The sequence below is a fragment of the Meriones unguiculatus genome (assembly GCF_030254825.1).
Source record: "Meriones unguiculatus strain TT.TT164.6M chromosome 13 unlocalized genomic scaffold, Bangor_MerUng_6.1 Chr13_unordered_Scaffold_39, whole genome shotgun sequence".
In the NCBI taxonomy this organism is placed as follows: Eukaryota; Metazoa; Chordata; class Mammalia; order Rodentia; family Muridae; genus Meriones; species Meriones unguiculatus.
The window spans coordinates 3,658,068-3,678,130 of NW_026843648.1; the positions used below are offsets into that span (position 1 = coordinate 3,658,068).

Here is a 20,063-nt window from a genome sequence, read left to right on the forward strand (position 1 = left end):
TTTGCGCAGAGCGTTTGCAGCAGCGGTTTGTGTGCAGAATCATCCTCATGGCGGGACGCCAAACTCGGAGCACTTAATTTGTCTTTGATGTTCCAGTTTCTCTTGCATCCTCTACAAGTTCTGCTCTTAGCATTTAACCTTAGGTGTGAGATCCATTTGGAGATAGTTTTGTGGGGGTTGTAAACAGCATCTCCTGTGTTGGGTAGCACTCCAATATTAAGCTGTGATGAGGAAGAGTAGAATTGATGATGTAAAGTATTTCCAATGCTTAGGAAATAGTAGGTGACACTGAATAGAATTTAGCCGAGGAGGACTGCCTCTAAATCACCCCACAGGTAAATAGTATGCAAACCAGGCCTGTTAGAGATTAGCGTGCTAACATACACATGTTGATCGGGCTTGTCCAGAAATTTTGGCTCCAATCCTAGCAAAGGAGAGAGACAACTGTGATTTACAACCAGCTACAAGGCAGATCCTCATATCAAAGAACTGGGCTCTACCAAGGTGCTCAAGGCGGCCTTATAACATCACTACCAACATTACAGTTTGTGGTGACATAAAGGTGTTAAAGTAAGTTTTATTCCCCTGATGTAATTGTCCTCCAGGAGACTAGTGCCTTCATCTGCTAACCTAGGCCTAGAGCTGCAAGCTTCTAGCCTCCATACAATCCAGTCTGGGCCTAGAATGTTTTCATCCTCTGAGACTTAGTGCTGAATAAGCTCACCCTTTCTAGTTCTTTCTGAACTCCTGCTGGCCTGTTCAACTCAGCTGTTCTGGCTCAGACTCCCCTCCAAGGTGACTGAATCAATCTGACTTTTCATAGTTTATGACTGAATTGCTCCGCTTGACCTCATACTAACTTTGGCAATATGTTATAATCTTTTGGATGCTTCTAATTCTGTGGCTCTGTCTGCCTTCTCCTGTGTCTAGTTTCTCTCTTCAGCTTGTGTCTGTAAAAGGCTCCCAGTAAATCTTTTTCTGAATTCTGGAAGCTCAGCTTGACTGCATTGCCTCTCAACTCACTGACTCAGCTGAATAGCCTGAGGAGAAATGACTAGAACTCAAACATCTGCATGCTTCTGTTTCCTGAGGGCTAGGATTAAAGGTTTGTACCACCACACCCAGACCTACGTTTTCTTTTCCTGAAGCTTGCTCTGTACCTGGCTGGTTTTGACCACAAAGATCTGCTTATCTCTTTCTCCTGGGATTAAAGTGTGTCTGTATTCCAACCATATCATATAGACCTAGAAAGTCTTTGGATGTGATTTCTTGCCAGAGCAGCCATGTTCTGAATTGAAATTCATTTACCTAAAGGTCCAGCGGTCTTTTTGAGAAAATAATATTTTTTTTTTCCACAGGGGCAAGTCTATACTTGTTGACAACACTTTGAAAAGGAAAAACAAAACAAAACTTGTGTTCATGGCTGACCTGAATAATGAAGGCATTCCATGAAGCCTTCATATAAGGGGAATGGCATAGTTCTTTCTCAAATCCATTAACATTTTTGGCATAGCCAGTAACAGACTGGGGCCTAGGACTTGTGAACTTTCACTAAGTTATCCATGTATTGAGAATAAAATGGATTTCCTTCTTAAGTCAGGAACGTGTTTGGGAGTGTAATACTGTCCATTGTAGTTACAGTGAAATGATTTGCATGTGGAGCATGGTTTCTGCCTTCTGTTGAGAACAGGAAGAACAATTTATTATGTACAATTGCTGGGTGAAACAGGGTAGCAATAGCTAGATCAAAGACAAAAGTTTAAGGCAGTCAGCTGCAGGGGTCACCCTATGAAGAAGGACATGATTCCCACGGGGTTGGTGATTTTTTAAATTTCTAGCATGTATTAACTATTGGATGTGAGTGAAACCAGATTGGTGAGTGTTCAATTTGGGTAGGTTAGATGGAGCCAGTGAATATTGAATTTATAATAGTTCTATCCTATGCTTTTATTTACAGTCTTCCTAGACAGATATATGTCTGCTCAAAAATTTGAGACTCAGCTGTTGGTGGGAGCTTTGTATGTCAGGTTACCAATCTCAGCAGCTAACACTGCAGGTAGAATAAAGGTCAAAAAGTATCTGACCTAAGCCATTAGCTCTACAAGAGAAGGGCCTGTTTTTGTTCAAAGTCAGTATACCTATGTTTCTTTTTAATTATATTTATCTTTCTAAAAATGCCAATTGTTGGTATTACTTACGAAGTTTTATTTTCTTTATGCATCACTGCTCTAATCTCTTATTTGTTTCTCTTCTCCAACATTTCCCAGTCATTAAGAATTTCATTCCTGGGACTGGAAAGATGGCTCAGTGCTTAAGAGCACTGTCTCCTCTTCTAAAAGACCCAGATTTAATTCCCATCACCCACGTGGCAGCTCACAACTGTCTGCAATGCCAATTCCAAGAGATCTGACACCTTCCCACTAATGCATTCAAAATAAAATTAAAGTAAATAATTTTTTTTAAAAAAAGAATTTCATTCCTATTTAAAAAGGGATTTCTGATTAGTTTCTGTTTAGAGCAATGTCTCCCAAAACTCAGCCTTTTTTCATGCTGTATATTTAAGACTTGCTTTGAACACCTAATCCTGCCTCTGTGGCCCAGTGTCTTGCAACTCATTTCAGGCTGGACCTTAACCTGGTCAGTGAAATGGAAAAGAGACCAGTGAATGAGGTTTCTTAAACATCCCTGGCTTTTGTAGGGTGGGCAATTACAAATAAAGAGGCACCTGTGTATGAATTGAGTTCACTGACCAATTTTGAAGCTGGTGTCCTCATTGCACAGCAAGGGGTAAAGAAGAAGGGTGGTGAGAGCTTTCCTGCTTGAATAGAAGTGTCAGTTATTCAATTTTAGATGATTAGGAAAAGTCCAGACTGGCTCTACTTGGAGTTCACAGACCAAAGAAATCAATATTCTGGAAGAGGACCTATACTTATTTCTAGAAACCAAATTTCTGTAGTTACACTGGTTCAACAAACATAGAAGACCTGGACAAACTGGAGTGGCCAAGCCTAACATGAATTAAATTATTATTCTAAGAATGGCTCACCCCAAGAGAAAAGGAATGCATAATGATTGGTCAGCTCTGCTATGCATGTCTAGTCCCAGAAAACTATTGGGTATGAAATCTGTTTCAAATTTTTAAAACAGTTTTAGAGATTATAGTTGAATCATTTCAATTGCCTCATTCTTCTCTACTATTAAGTCTCAAATGCTGGGACAAGTGGCTGAGATACCCATTTAACAAATCAAAGCTGCCCAGGTGCTAGTTCTCCGAGCATCCTTTTGTTTTTACTTGTCGTAGGGTAATGGTTGGCATGTCCAGCCTTCTAGCACAGGGGCTGAGTTCCCCTTCCCCTGGATTGTCTTCCTTATGTAATACAAACATTTTGCTTACCTGATCTTTTTCATCTATTATTTAATATCCTAGCCTCTTGGTCTGGCTTTCCCCTCTCCTCTCCTCCCTTTCCTCACAAGGCTCACAGTCATGTCCCCTCTGGACTCTCCCAGATGTCCCTGTATCTGGCTATTCTCTCCCTTTTATCTATAATAAACTTTCTACCCCACCATACCTAGAATCATCCATGACCTTTCCTTTTTATTTCTTTTTTTTCATTCATTTCCCATTTACCACTCCTTACTTTCAAATTCATAGTCACTTTTTGCTATAATTGTTGTTAGTGTTTGACTTTGACTTGTTTGGCTTTGGGATTTCTCAGGTATGAGGTAGAGATAGCTGCACTGAACATTGATTGTGTGTTGGAACGTGCACACAAAGGAACCTGTGACTTGGAAGAGGAACTGTCTTCTTGTGTCTTGGAGACTGGAAAGTTGTAATAAAATACAGATTTCTTAGAGTAGGGCTCTGTCTGTCCCTAAGGTACAAGGGCCCAGCTGGGAAGGTCTCAGCTGTCTGAGTCATTTGATCTGATCCTCCAGTAGAGGAGCTGCTACTGTCCTGAAGCCCAGCTAGGTGGTCAAAGGAAAGGAGGGGGCCTGGGCAGACCTACTAATCAGCAGCAGACCTACTAATCAGTGGGAGGTAGCTCATAGTTTCTTTCCAGGATTCTTTTCTAATGCAGCTGAAGAGAATTGTGAGGGAGACCACAAACCATGCAATGGGGAGTGTGTGGGCCACTGTCCCAAAACCAGGAGGAATAGGTCTGCTAAGTTCTCAGAGTCTGATATGGTGGTGCTGAGACTGGAGGTCAACTGTTGTTCTGTTGATGTATGTGGTGACTTGGGGAATGGTCCATGGTCTCTGACTCTTCCTTGAGTGTGGATTGCTTGGGAGTGGTGGGCGGGGGCATGGGAAAATCCTCTGCAGCTCTGGCAGTTTAAAGCTATGATGATTAAAATATCACTATCCAGTGTGCACACACACACATTGCTTTTGGTGTGTGGTGGGAAGACAGAGTGGAAAACTGATGACCTTGCATTTCACATTCAGTTTTGTGTGGCCAAATTTTATAAATAGTTTTGAAGCTGGTAGAAAGGGGGTGATGTGCATTCTTCAGCAATTTTGTTTGGAATCTTTTTATCTTTTTGCTGCTTTCAACCACAGTGGTATGATTCCAGAAAATTAATTTCAGGACACAAAAGGAATTTCTGAGATGCAGAGGTTTTTAAGGTGTGCATGGTGTTGGGGAGGTAGATAGGGCAGATTCCATATCTCGTGGCACAATCCATGTGGGAATAAGCAAACATGAAAACACTCACCACATTGGTTTGTGTGTGGCTTTCAGTAGGGCTGGATTTGCTTGAAACCACAAGAACTCATGAGTGGGTGGAGAATTGTAGCCCACATTTTTGATCACTTTTTTTCCACAGAGAGCTCCATAGCATAGAGCATATGGTCTCTCCTTTTAGAAGATTCATCTACAGTAGCTAGTGGATCAGAACTGTATGTTAGTAGTCAGTTTGGGTTGCTTTTGTAAGAGTTTTGAAGTCTGTGTTTATTTAATTTCTATACACATATAAACAAAAGTACATATGGTCAAGTACACATTTTTCCTAGCAGAGCTTCCTTGGGTCTTTTGAGGAAAATTTGAATATAATTTTAGGCTTATGATTTTGGCTTTTTCTCTTCATCTCCTACTTTTGTCACAACTGTTGTACACATTCTTGATAGTTGTAGCTCTGAGATACGTTTTGAAGTAAGATTGCCCGTGTGTGCAATCTTACTTCATTATCGCATTTGGAATTCTGTGTTGTTTCTCATGGGATATAGCTTTGGAATCAGCTTTCCTCTTAGAAATTCATAGAAATTTTCTTTCGATTCTGTTCAATTCATATTGAAATAGAAAATAACCAACTTTGTTTTTTAAATACATCATTCCATTGGTGTTGTTTATTACAGTATAAAAGTGTAGATATTATCCTACATAATAATTTGTTTAGAAACCTAGAGTTAGTATATAAAATTGAAAGTGATATGAAATAATTTACACAGCCATAAAAAGAAGACTTCAGTATAGAGTTTACTGGCACAAAATACATTGTTATGATCAGAAAAGCTATCCCACCAAGTATAATTTGAGAAGACAAAAAGTGAAAATAAAACATGGTCCAGAACTGAACAATAAATTTGAATGTGATATGGGATCTTCTATTAGCATACAAAATAAACTCTTGAATTTGGACTTCCCATGTATACAAACTAAAATTAGGTAACATCAAGTTGTGTTGTTATAGTTAATGTAAAACTGCAAGTATGTAGTGTATGTAATCTGATGTATTTGCAGATATTACCTACACCCGCACCCCCTCATTTGCAAAAACAGCACAATATACCATGTTTTCACACATTCTCATAGCATCCATGTTTATGTTTGCCTGCATTGCACAGAGCTCTCATAAAATGACAGAGCTGTGATTGATTCCAACAGTCTTCTCAGTAAATTTTCATGTATTTTGATTAGTTTCAAAGAAGTATCTGAATTATCATGCTTATTGCATTTATATTTGTGGTGGCATAACTTTTAAAATAATCTAATTCCTCATTTGTTGAGGCCAGGAGTACAGTGTGGTAAATGAATAAAGACAATAGCAATAGTTAAAGGATTACACACTTATAAAAGACTACCACACTCAGTGCTATATTGTGTTGAAACAGCATATAATTACAGCATAAGCACTGTCAAATCAACAAACTTCTCTCTCTCTCTCTCTCTCTCTGATTTCAATCTTGCTACATTCCCATTTGTCCATTGGGTAGGAGAGCTTCAGTCATCTTGTCTACCTTATAGTTCGCAATAGAAAATGAAGCGCAGGAACAGTACAACCTAGGTGAAGCAATCACTTTCAAAGAATTTTTGTAACATACTTTTATTTGATATTTGGAGAAGGAAAAATAAAATATCAGGCTTTTTAGAGCAAGAATTGTTATAGAAATAAAAAGCAAATGTGCTTTTATAGTATACTATAAAAATGGAAAAAGTTGGTTTATTTTGACGGTATGAGAGCTTTCTGCCAATGAGTCATGCTGCAGAACGTGAAAATGAGTTAAGAAACATACTGACTTGTTTTGATTGAATTGAAATGATGACAATAAACTACAGTTGAATAAAAATGCAATAGTCTTAGACAAGTGACACTTTTCTTAGTTTTGTTCTGATCAGCTAACCTGCCTTAGATGGTAACACTTTTAATTGTAATGGGAAAACATGTTTAAACATTTAACATTTAAAAATATCAGTTTTTATATACTTAATGTATTTTATAGTTAATGTATAAATAGTGCATAACATTACGTATTTATTTCTATTGTGACTATTATTCAAACTCTATTTTTTGTTGTTTTTTTAAAGATTTTATTTATTTTATTAATGTTTTGTCTGCATGTGCGCCTGCATGCCAGAAGAGGGCAACAGATCTCAATATAGATGGTTGTGAGCTGCCATCTGTTTGCCAGGAATTGAACTTAGGGCCTCTGAAGGAAAAGATAGTGTTCGTGTCTGCTGAGCCACCTCTCAAGCTCCAAACTTTAGTTTTATTATAGAGAAGAAATGGAATTACGTGAGCAGAGACCCCTATAATTCCACATAACACCAGAAAATTACCTGGTTTCATTTTGTTGTTCTTGTTGTTGTTGTTGTTTGTTTGTTTGTTTTATCTTTTGGAGCAGGAGGCTGAACATAAGGAGCTGCCTTGTAGGGTCCTTCCTGGAGCTGGGTGGGAACTGGCAGCCAGAATCAGCCAACTTAAACAGAAGGTTAAAATGAAAGCTGTATTTTCTGAGCTCAGGGAGGCGGCCAGTTCAGGATCTGAATGGTGCTCCATGGTAAGCTTTATTGTATATTTAAAGGGTTAACTCCACAAGGCAGGGGCCCCTTGGCGAGTGTTGGGGTCATCTAAACAAATTTTAGCATTGTGGTTTAAGCAATGGAGTTTCTGTTAGTGCTCTGCTGTTTTAGGATACTGGGCTCAAGGTCTTTAACTGTTTTCCAAGAACTTTAGTCTGGAATCCAAGGCCCTTAATTTATATCTCTTGACATTTGGTCCAGAGCTCAAAGTGAAAAGTGAGCAAAGAAGTGTGTCCTCTGTCCATCGTAAGGTAGGGCTTGGTAAGTGATATATTTTTATGATTTAGGCACCTTGGTTAAGATAATAGCAATTTTAACCAGATAATCAGAAAAATGTTTCAAGGGGTTGAGTGGGAAATTGCACTGCATGCTTGGGGATATGAAGTTAGTTTAATCTTGCTAGTAAAATGGAAGAGCAAAATAGAAGAGCTGCTTGGAGAAGGCTTTGCTCTGTTGTCTGCCTTCTTACACACTGTGGGGCTGCATGTTCACAAAGTATTTGCAGTAGGGGCTTGAACATAAAAATGTCCTTGGTAGGATGCAAACTCAGAGAGACCTAGTTTCTAGTATCTTTTCCAAGTTTTGACCTTGGCATTTAACTTTCAGGTGTAAGATTCCTTTGGAGTAAATTTTGTGGAGGTTGAAAATAATGTATGTGTTGAATAGCACTTCATTGTAAAGCTGTGATTTAAACGGGTAGACTTCTTGATGAAAGGATTTACCAATACATAGGTGAAAGGAAGTCATATCAAGTAGAATTTAGCCAAACTAAGTAGAGAAGTAGCATGCCAACCAGGCCTGTTAGTTTTTAAGATGCTAGGAAACACATGTTTTCTCAAGGGGATAATCAAATTTGTCTCCAGCTACAACCAAGGAGACAGCCCAGATTTATAGCAACCATTGGCCCATCTCCACGTCAAAGAAGAGACATCTAAGAAGCTACTTAATTGCCATTACAGACTCACAGCCAACATTAAAGACTGGTGTACCAGAAAGTTGCAGTTTTCTTCTTGAGAAAAGCCTAGCTCTGTCACATGGGGAAGACATTTGGTGAAAACCAATTGAACAGGGAAAACACTGTTGTGTTGCAGGCTGCTCTGATCAAACAAAGCTTTCCCCAAAAGTCTCAAGAATGTAGGATCACCTAACTTCTTCTCACACTCCTCAGATATGCTTGGCAGAGCTAATAGAACCTGTAGCCTGCACTTTGGGAGATTTCCCCAAAATTCTGAGGTATTTAAAATAAAGCACTGTTCCTTTTCTATAACCAGCAATAGGGTGAGCTGCAGGGTTGGGACATTTGAGGAGGGTTTCTTTCAGATTCTGAGAACCCAACTCTTTCCAACACATGGAGATACCCTCATCAGTTCCAAAGTCACTGTGTTCTTGGTAAATAATGTTCTTGAGATCCTGTGTTCCCCTTCTGCAGTGTTGTTTTTTTATACTCCTCATGATTTTATCCCATTTTATGAGTTTTTATGAGAGTGTCTGATCAATTCATAGACATCTCCTGTTTCCTTCCATTTCCTCGCAAGAAGTAGTGTAAAATATGCTATTCCTCTTAAGAAGCTTACTTAGTATAAGATATCACTTGTGCAATACCTTCCCACCCTAGCTATTACATTTTCTACCTTCTACTTTTCCTAATATTTGAAACCTCTGAGACCTCTCACTTATACCATGTCACTGAATAATGATATACTGTAATAGGGGAGTTGAGTACAGAAACCGTTCTAAAAATATCTTTGCTGTGTAAATCTCCCAATTGACTCAGTGCCTAAACTTGAACTCTCTAATCCATATTGAAACTGTTTAATATATAACCTGGAGCCTAAAAGAGACTTAAGGAAGACTGCAGGTATGGAGTACAAAATCAGCTGTAGGCAGTCTTCTTTTATAGCATTAACTAGAACTGGACACATGCTACTATTAAAGAGAATTCTTTAAATTAACCATTTAATTGTGTGTGGCATTCTTTCTTCTGGGTGGTGGGTATTAATTCTATAATAGCTGTATCTTCAGCCTTTTGGAAAAATATTTCTGAGACAAGCTTTGTTGGCTCAGGTCACGTTAATCCCAGTCTATTGTTCCCCAGATGCATAACTTTGCCTTCCACTTGGTTAAAATTCAGCAGAGTTTTAGACATTACTCATTTGAGACATATAATGAGCTGTTTATTGTGTGCAGTAGGAAGACAGTTTGGAAAAAATGAAGGTTGGATTTCTGGAAGTTTTAAACATTGTTTCCCAATTCAATTTTTTGTGAAAAATATTTCAATTTTACAAATAGGTTACAAAATAGTGTCAAGGAGGAAATGTGGATGAAACTTTAGAAGTATTTTATTAGCATCCTTTTACCTTTCTAATAACAGCAGCCATGATGATGTGGCTTAAGGAAATCAATTCCAGGGTTAAAAGGAGTTTAAGGAGCTGTAAAATAAAAGGAGCTGCAGAGGTGTCTGAAGTGTACATGGTGTTACACAGATACATAGGACAAATTTCACGTTTTGTGCTGGAATAGATGTGGCAAGAACGAGACATAAAATTAATATTTAACATTGTTTTGTTTATTGGAATCAGTAAGACTGGTTTTGCCTGCAGTCACTAGGGGGACCTACAGCTCCATAGACCACCTTTCTGGTGACCTCCATTTACAGAGAGAGGTCTAGAGCAGGGGGACTTAAAAAAAGATTAGTTGTTTCTAGAAGGTAATATGAATAGTGTAAGGATAATTTTGAGTTATTTTTTGGGTGTTGTGATGTTTCTGTTTATTTAATTTCCATATGTATACAATCATAGGTAACATTGGTGTACTTCACATTTTTCTTGGTTGAGTTTCCTCGGGTATCTTAATGAAATCTTGACTATATTTTTGGGCTTATGTTCTTAGTATTTTTGCATTATTCTTTCACAAATGTTGCATAATTTTCATTGTTGTGGTTGTAAAGTAAGTATAGAAGTCATATTTTGTCTGTGTGTAAAACATCTTCATAATACTGCTGAGAATTCTGAGTTATTTTTTCACATGGCAAATTCAGTTGGTAGCATGCCATCATAGAATGGCTGGTTGCCAGCATCCAAAGAGCAAGCAGGTGCTGGACCTAGGTACCCTACACATATCGAACTGATGGGCAGCTTTGTCTTTGTGTCGGTCACCTAGCATTTGAAATGGGGGCTGTCTGTCATATTGACACAGTTGCCTTTTTATGAATCACTTTGCCATAGCTGAGCTGCCTTGTCCGGCCTCAGTGGAAGAAGATGCACTTAATTCATATGTAACTTGGTGTGTTGAGGAGAGTTGATATGGCGAGACTCCCCTTCTCTGAAAAGAAGATGAAGAGGAGTACAGGTAGAAGGGGGAGGATGATACCAGGAAAAGAGGAGGTACAGAGCTGTAAGCAGGTTATAAAGTGAAAAAATAAACGAAGTAATGAGAAAATGGCTGGTTTTTATGTAAGTGAAAGATTGTGTTGACATGATTCTATAGACACTCTTCAATTGTGGGTGACAGTATCTCTGAGCTGGATAAGAAAGCTAGCTGAGCATAAGATGATGAAGAAACGAGATCAAGTCAGGAAACAATATTTGCCATGTTTGTTTGTTTTTTTGTTGTTGTTGTTTGTTTGTTTTTTTCCTTAGTTTACTTGAAACTTGAGATTCTATCCTAGGATTCCAAATTAATGGAATCTGATCAGACAGGACCAAACAAGGATGGAAGATGTACCCACAGTGTGTTCTGTTTTATCAACATATTTTACCAATGTTAATATTAAAATGCTTAATGTATGTATGGTTTGAAGTTACATGCTTCTTTATGGTCTCATTTCTTACTACATGGCACATCATGCTGAAGTTCTGCCTTGTAAGAGAATTTTCTACAGGTTCTATATAATGCCACAACAATGAGATTTATTTCAAAAAAGCATGTTATATATGTATAATATGGCTGTGTTCTTAGACTATGACAGATATATGAAGATTTGATGACGGTTTTGGGGGTTTATTTTGACCATTTTAATTTGATGGTCAATGTCATGTTGCCAGTTTTCCCTCTGGATATTTCAGGGAATGTATTAATATTATTCTTTTTTTTCACTTTTATTTATTATGTTTATTTCATGTTCCACATACACCCCCTCCCTTATTCCCTCTCAATCCCACTGTTTCTCTCTTTGAGTGTATTAAATTTTTTAAAGAAATTAGTTTGTTTTTTGACTTTACATCCAAAGGGTGAACCCTCCTTCCTTTGCTCTCAGTCCACCCTCACCCTTCTCTCTCCCCTCCCAGAAAAAAATGGAGCCCTGGTCTCCCTGTATCACTCCATTGCAGCACATCAAGTCACATCAGGACTGAGCATATCCTCATCCACTAAGGCCAGTCTAGGCATGCCTAATGGAGAGAGGATCTAAAAGCAGGCAGTAGAGTTCATATTAGAAACAATCCCCTCCACTTACCGCCCAACCCACATGGACCAAGCCACCCATAGTACAGATAAGTTCAAGAGGCCCAGATCCAGAAAATGCATGCTCCTTAGTTGATGGCTCATTTTTTGTACCCCCCATGGGTCTGGTTTACTTGTCTCTGTTAGTCTTCTTGTTGCTTCCTATCTCTTCCAGGTTCTTCTATCTTTCCCCCAGTACTTCCATAAGACCCCAGAGATCCACCCCATGCTTAGGTACAAGTTCCAGCATCTGTCTCCATTGGCTGCTGGGTGGAGCCTCTGAGATAATAGGCATGTTTAGGCTATTTTCTACAAGCTCAGCAAAGCAACATTTATAATTTCTTTGGCTGGCTCTCTAGTGTAAGGTGGGTCTCAGGTTGGCCAAATTATTGGTTGGACTGTCCCTCAATGTTTGTTCCCTCATTATCCCCAAACTTCTTGTAAGAAGGGTAATTTTTGGATTGTGGGTTTTGTGGTCCAGTTCTTGTTCCCTTTCTCTACTAGTCCTGACAGGCTAGGAGGTAGTCACTTAATTTTCCATGTCTCTTTTCCCCCTGCCGCTTCATTAGAAGTCTCAGCTAGAGTCAACCCATTCACACCCAGGTCCTCTCAGGAACCTTCCCTGTCAAGTGACTCCAAAGAGAAACCACCTCAGTTTCCCTTCTTGTTCTCAGCTCTCTCACCTCCTACTACAATTCTCCCCACATCTGATACCCACATTTGTTTCCCTCCCCATTCCAACTTCTACCCAGTTCCTTTTCTTCATCCACTTCTGCTGTCTGTTCTGTTTTCTATTCTGAGTGACATTTGGCAACCTCCCATGGGCCCTTCTTGTTACTTAGCTTCTTTGGGTGAGTGGATTCTAATATGCTCATCCTGTACTATAATTTCATAGGTCTAATATTCACTTATTAGCAATGTGTTCATTTCTGTGTCTGGATTACCTCTCTCAGGATGATCTTTTTTAGTGTTATCCATTTGCCTGCAATTTCCATGATTTATTTTTAATAACTGAGGAGTATTCAATTCTGTAAATATATTAGTAGTTCTTTATCCATTCTTCACTTTCTGACTATTACGAATAAAACAACTATGAACATAGTAGAACAAATGTCTTTGTTCTATAATGGAACATCTTTTGGATGTATTCTCTGGAGTGGTAGAGATGAGTATTGAGGTAGAACTATGCCCAATTTTCTGAGAATGCACCAGTTTGATTACCAGAGAAGTAGTACAAGTTTGCATTCTCATCAGCCTTGGAGGAAAGTTCCCTTTTCTCCACATCTTCACCAGAATGTGTTTCACTTGAGTTTTTTATCTTAGCAATTTGAATGGTGTAAGATGGAATCTTAGAGTCATTTTGATTTCCATTTGTCTGATGGCTAAGGACTTTGTTCTTTTCTTTAAGTGTTTCTCAACCATTTGAGATTCCTCTGTTATGACTTCTCAGTTTAGCTCTGAAACACAGTTTTAAATTGATTTATTTGATTTGTTGGTCTTTAATTTCTTAAGTTCTTTGTATATTTTGGATATTACCTTTCTGTCTGATGTAGGGTTGATATAGATATTTTCCCAATCTGTTGACTGCTGTTTTGTTCTATTGATAGTGTCCTTTGATTTACAGAAGCTTTTCAATTTCTTGAAATGCCATTTATTGTTGATCTCAGAGCCTGTGCTGCTGTTGTTCTCCTGTGTTAATTAGTTCCAGAATTTTCTCCACATTGTCTTCTGTATGATTGAGTCTCTGGGTTTATGTGACGGTCTTTGATCCCCTTGGACTTGAGTTTCTGCAGGGTGATACAAAGGGTCTATTTTCATTTTTCTATGTGCAGACATCTACCACCATTTGTTTAAGATAATGTCTTTTTTCCATTGTATAATTTTGGCTTCTTTGTTGAAAGTAAAGTTCCAATAGGAGTGTGGGTTTATTTCTGTGTCATTATTCCAATTTTATAGGATTGTACTGTTATCAAGGATATTTTATTTTTCCACTTGAATTTAATCTTTGAATTGTGTTGGAATGTTGTTGGGAAATGTAGACTCCATTTTTTTTTAAAGTGACATTGTTCTTATATACTTTAAATCTTCTTTTTTTCCCCTTTTTTTCTTAAATTTTTCATCAATTACACTTTATTCATTCTGCATCCCCCTATAAGCCCCTCCCTCCTCCCATCCCAATCCCACCCTCCCTCCTCCCTCTACTTGCATGCCACTCCCCAAGTCCACTAATAGGGGAGGTTCTCCTCTCCTTTCTGATCTTAGTCTGTCAGTTCACATCAAAAGTGGCTGTATTGTCCTCTACTGTGGCCTGGTAAGGCTGCACCCCCCCCCAGAGGGAGGTGATCAAAGAGCAGGCCAATCAGATTATGTCAGAGGCAGTCCCTCTTCACATTACTATGTAACCCAATTGGACTCTGAACCCATTTTTAAGAATGCTGTTTTAGAGAAAGGGGATAAAGGGAGGATTTGGGAGGGGAGAAGGAGGAGGGATACAAAGTTAATAAACTGTAATTAATAAAATATTTAAAAAAGAATGTTGTTTTTCTATGTTAATCCTATATATCCATGAGTTTGGGAGATCTTTCCATCTTTTGATATTTTCTTCAGTTTCTTTCTTTAAAGACTTCAAATTCTAGTCATAGAGGTCTTTCACTTAATGTTTGTGTCTACTGTTCAGGGTGTTGTTCCCCAAATTTTATTCTCAGCCCATTTTTTATTTGTATACAGAAGGAATAATGAAAATTTTAGTTGTGTTCCCAGCCACTTTGTGGAAAGTATATTTCAACTGTAGGAATTCTCTGGTAGGATTTCTTGGGTCACCTATGTATTCTAGGAAATCATCTGAGAATAGTGATACTTTGAATTCTTCCTTTCCAACTTGTATCTCCTTGATAACCTTCAGTTGTCTTATTATTTTGGCTAGGACTTAAGGAGTTTATTGAAGAGATATGGAGAGGGGAGGCATCCTTGTCCTGTACCTCATATGAAAGGAATTTCTTTAAGTTTCTCTCCAAATGATTTGATGTTAGCCCTCACCTTGCTCTTTACTGCCTTTATTATGTTATGTATGTGCCTGATTCCTTATATGCCTGATTTCTCCAAGTCTTTTAACATGAAGGGGTGTTAGATTTTGTCAGAAGCTTTTTCTCATCTAATGAGATGATCATGTGATCTTGGTCTTTCAGTTTGTTTATATGGTGGATTACATTGATGGGTTTTCACATGTTGAACCATCCCTGTATCCCTGAGATTAAGCCAATTTGTTCATCATGTATATCTTTGATGTGTGCTTGGATTTGTTTTGTGAGTATTTTATTGAATATATTTGTGTTATAGACAGCTATTAGCTGTCATGTGGGTGCTCAGAATTTAACCCAGGTCTTCTGGAATAACAGACAGTGTTCTTAACCACTGAGTCATACCTCCATCCCCCATGTTGCCTATTTATGATCAACATTTAAATTGCTAATATTTTCTCTCTACTTTTGTAATTGTTCAAACATACATTTCATTTAAAAAATATTAATATTACAGTTTAAAATGAGGCACTTCAGGTTTCTAGTTATTTATGCAGAACTGGAGTGGATGTATAAATCTATGTAGAAACTTGAGAAAGTTTTTTTTTCTTATTTGTTTGATTAATTTTTACATATTATTCAGGATCTCATTATGTACCCATGAGTGTCCTGGAACTTATTGCATAGGGCAGTCTACCATCCAGCGATATGCGATACACCAGCCTCTGTTTCTTGAGTGATTTTGGAATTAAAGTCATCAGAAAATACACCCAGCCTGCCCATTCTTATAAGAGTCAGGAATCGTTTATACTCTTTCTCTCATGTGGGCTCAGTACTGTTTTTCTGTTTACTCTGTCTCTCTCCATCTTTATCTGTTAATTGACATTTCTCTTGCAAGTCTGTAGCCTAGTTAAATGATAAAATAATACAGGTGAACTTCACTATTCAGTTTCCTCCTAAAAAGAGTTAGTTATTTCATTAAAACTTGTGTGTCACAAAATAAGTAGAAGAAACACCAGAATACTTTGAAAATACTGTAAATGAAGGATACATCGCCAGTATTCTAAGTATCATGCTTTCTGTTGTACACGTGTGTGGCTATTTTAGAGTATATTGACCTACAATGATGTGCATGTGAACTTCACTCGAGAAGAGTGGGCTTTGCTGGATCCTTCCCAGAGGAATCTCTACAAAGATGTGATGCTAGAGACCTACAGGAATCTCACTGCTATAGGTAGGAAAGTGAATTTTCTTTACTTCTTAAAATATGGAGAAACACTTTATTCATTATTGATGTGCTTCTGTAATTTCTCTTGAGGATGAGGAAGAATGAGATGAATGGTTCTTTGACTGACCATAGATCACGACTTAAACTTTGTATTATTTCCAATAATAAAGCATACATTTTCTGTTACTGTATTTTAGGCTACAATTGGGAAAGTCATAATATAGAAGAGCATTGTCAAAGTTCTAGAAGTCATGCAAGGTAATTTTCATTGTAACCTGATATGAATATGGTTCTGAGAAAATTTTAATATATTCTGGAAGTTTGAAAGAGAATGAACAGTACAAATGAACTGTTTTAAGTGTATTTATTGATGATGACTAACTTGTTACTAAACCATGTACCTCCATGTTACGTATTTGATGTGTGTTTGCAAGGCACTCCTCTAAGAAAGAATTCAAGGAAATCATACTTATGCAAGATCAATGTTTAAATTGTTTACTCATTAGCACTATGAGGTAAAACTGCAATTTGTTTAGTATCCTACAACTCAGATATTGCCAAATGTATTCACAATAAATACGTGATGAAAGTATATCCAAAACATTATACTAATCAACTCGTCCATAGTAAAATGGGGTTAATCATATACTTGTAGTAATATGCCTAAGTTTTGTGAGAAGGGCAGTTTTTTAGAGTCAAAAATGTTGTTGTGGAAAAATCACAATCCCTATAGCACATGTCTGTGATGAACAAAAATCAAATGTGTGAATGCATCATGAAATCATGTCATTTATTATTATTCTTTTAATAGTTAGTGATATCATGATATATCACAATGAGTTTAAGTCATTTTAATATATGTATATTGAAAGAAACAATGTACCACCCAGAACAACTAAAAGATATAGTACTCCCCATTTTGAATAGATGTTTAAAAATTGATACCTATTATGCTTTATATGGGCTATTTAGAGCTGCCAGCAGTACAAAGAATGACACATAGGCTTTTTAATATTTTAAAGTTTAGGCAATTTACCTGGGCAGATTCTGAACCCTATTTTTCCCCTAACACAGTGTCCAAAAGCAAGGCCAGTTCTACCTCTTTGTTCATGTTCGTATCCATCTTTTAACCTCACTGTCATGCTGGTGAGTGGCCTGTCATTTGCTTTCTTCTTTCCAGCAACCCTCTCTCACTCAGGAGTTCTGTCCTCCATTTTGTGCCCTACTATCACTTATTAGCTCTTTCTTATTTCCAATAGATAAGGAAGCACAAATGTTTACAAAATATAGGACAGGTGATTGGCTGTACAACTAACAATACTATTATTTCGTCAGTATTATTCACATATTCTGGCACACTTTCACACAATATACACCAACATCAATTAACTGGTTATTCACCTTCATTAGGAATTCTCACAAAAGCACACTGCAAAAAAATAAGTTTTAGGAATATACAAATTATTCTTTTTCTCAGTTATCTTTACATATTTAGTATGGCACACAGTATGGGGAAAGTTATTAATCCAGTCATTGTGTTAAAGCTCTGAGGTATTTCAGTTTTCTACAAATATGTGGTAAAACATCTTATAGAAAAAAGTATATAATAAATGTGAGCCAGGTAACAAATATTTTTACCATCACAGGTATTTTCAAATATGCAAAACAACCCATAGAGAAGGAGAACACCGTGAATATAACAATACTGATGAAAACTCAAAATGTACTTCTTTCCCTTTAATTCAAATCGCAAAATTAAGTCATGTGGCAAAAACATCCATTAGTGTAATGAATGTGGAAAAGGTGTCATATGTGCCAATTATCTTTGCAGGTATGAAAACAATCATTGTGCAGACAAACTCCTTGAAGATACTCAATATGAAGTCTTTGCACATCACAGTACTCCCCACACGTGGAAAAGTATGCATACTGGTACAGATCACTATGAATGTAGCCTATATAGTAATGCCTTTGCACATAAAAGTCATTTCCTAAGACATAAAAGTATACATATAGGAGAGAAACCTCATAAATGTAACCAATGTGGTAAATCCTGTGCATCTAACAGTGATCTACTAAGACATAAAGGAACTCACACTGGAGAAAAACCTTATGAATGCAATCAATGTGGAAAAGCCTTTGTACGTAACAGTAGTCTCCTAGTACATAAAAGAACTCACACTGGAGAGAAACCTTATGAATGTAATCAATGTGGTAAAGCCTTTGTATGTAACAGTCATCTCCTAAGACATAAAAGAACTCATTCTGGAGAGAAACCTTATGCATGTAACCAGTGTGGTAAAGCCTTTGCATGTAACAGTCATCTCCTAAGACATAAAAGAACTCATTCTGGAGAGAAACCTTATGAATGTAACCAGTGTGGTAAAGCCTTTACATGTAACAGTAGTCTCATAGTACATAACAGAGCTCACACTGGAGAGAAAGCTTATGAATGTAACCAATGTGGTAAAGCCTTTGTCTGTAACAGTCATCTAAGACATAAAAGAACTCATTCTGGAGAGAAACCTTATGCATGTAACCAGTGTGGTAAAGCCTTTGCATGTAACAGTAATCTTTTAATACATAAACGAACTCACACTGGAGAGAAACCTTATGAATGTAACCAATGTGGGAAAGCCTTTGCATATAACAGTAGTCTCCTAGTACATAAAAGAGCTCACACTGGAGAGAAATCTTATGAATGTAACCAATGTGGTAAAGCCTTTACATGTAACAGTAGTCTCATAGTACATAAAAGAAATCACACTGGAAAGAAACCTTATAAATGTAACCAATGTGGTAAAGCCTTTGCATATAATAGTGTTCTCCTAAGACATAAAAGTCTTTGTTGCAGAAAATTCTTATGAATATAACTAATGTCATGAAATCTTTTCATATAAGACTTATCTTGAACAAGAACACTTATTGGAGTGAAACCCTATGAATATAACCAATGTGTCAAAACAATCTTCGTGTACATAGAAGAAGCACACTCGATAGAAACTTTATGAATGTAACCAATGTGATAAAGCATTTTGACATAATAATCTCCTATGACATAAAGAACGTATATGAATGTAACTAAGGTGGTAAATCCATTACATGTAACAGTAGTCTTCTAATACAAAAAAGAGTTCACACTGGAGAGAACTCTTATGGATGTAATCAACTAGTTTAAGCCTTTGCAAGTAACAGTGATCTCCAAAACATAAAAGAACTCAGACTTGAGAGAAACCTTATTAATGTAATCTATGTGGTAAAGCCTGTTCACATAACAGTCATCTCCTAATAAAAACTTACTATTCACAATCATCTTCTATGTCATTAAAGAATTCATACTGGAACGAAAGACCGTGAGTGTATTTACATGGTGAAGCTACTCCACATTTGTATAACCTTTGTCATCATGAAAGAATTCATACAGAGAGAAAATTTATGAAGGTGTTAAAATGGGAGACCTTTTCACATATCGATATTCTACATCATCATAAAAGTTTCAAAATGGAGAGAAAATATGAGAATATAATCAGTATGGTAAGGCTTTTGTGTTCTTATGTCCAGTGAATCCAATACAACTCAAACAGGTCAATACAGATGAAAAAAAAATATTGTCATCCAGTTTGATTAGGGACACATAATGTTGAACTGTGATGCCCACCCATCCAATGAGCCAGAAAGTTACATAGGTTCTGAACTTGAAAATCATAAACATCTTTACTGTTTCACAACTGAATTATTTCCGTCAGTCATGGTTTAGGGATATGGGATTGGTTTACGTCAATGAGGAAGTCACCTGATACAAAATGTAGGTTTTACAGTCAAAACAATCATATCCATTTGTTCTTTTGTGGTTAGAAAAAGTATTATGTTTTAGGAAAGAGAATCTGTGGTTTGGGTCAGTCATTATGTTAGGGGACCAGAAATCATGGTATGGAACAGTCAGGTTTTGGGCAACAAAAGTTAAGTAATTAAAGCCAGTCAGCTATTGGGAAGTCTACAGCTTTCCTAGGGACTGTTAACTTAAACATATGTTCACCCTATAAATCAATGAAGGCTGGTAACTAAAAGGAAATACTT

At 37.2% G+C, this 20,063-nt stretch overlaps 1 protein-coding gene across 1 annotated transcript; it reads left to right on the forward strand.

Annotated features, from left to right (window-relative positions):
* Window positions 1-17,989: 17,989 nt before the first annotated feature.
* On the forward strand, window positions 17,990-18,820 carry LOC132651074 (zinc finger protein 431-like; the record flags this gene model as incomplete). Its single annotated transcript, XM_060376380.1, has 1 exon — window positions 17,990-18,820. A coding segment is annotated over one exon (831 nt), but the record flags the coding sequence as incomplete, so codon positions are not given.
* Between the last annotated feature and the right edge of the window lie 1,243 nt (window positions 18,821-20,063).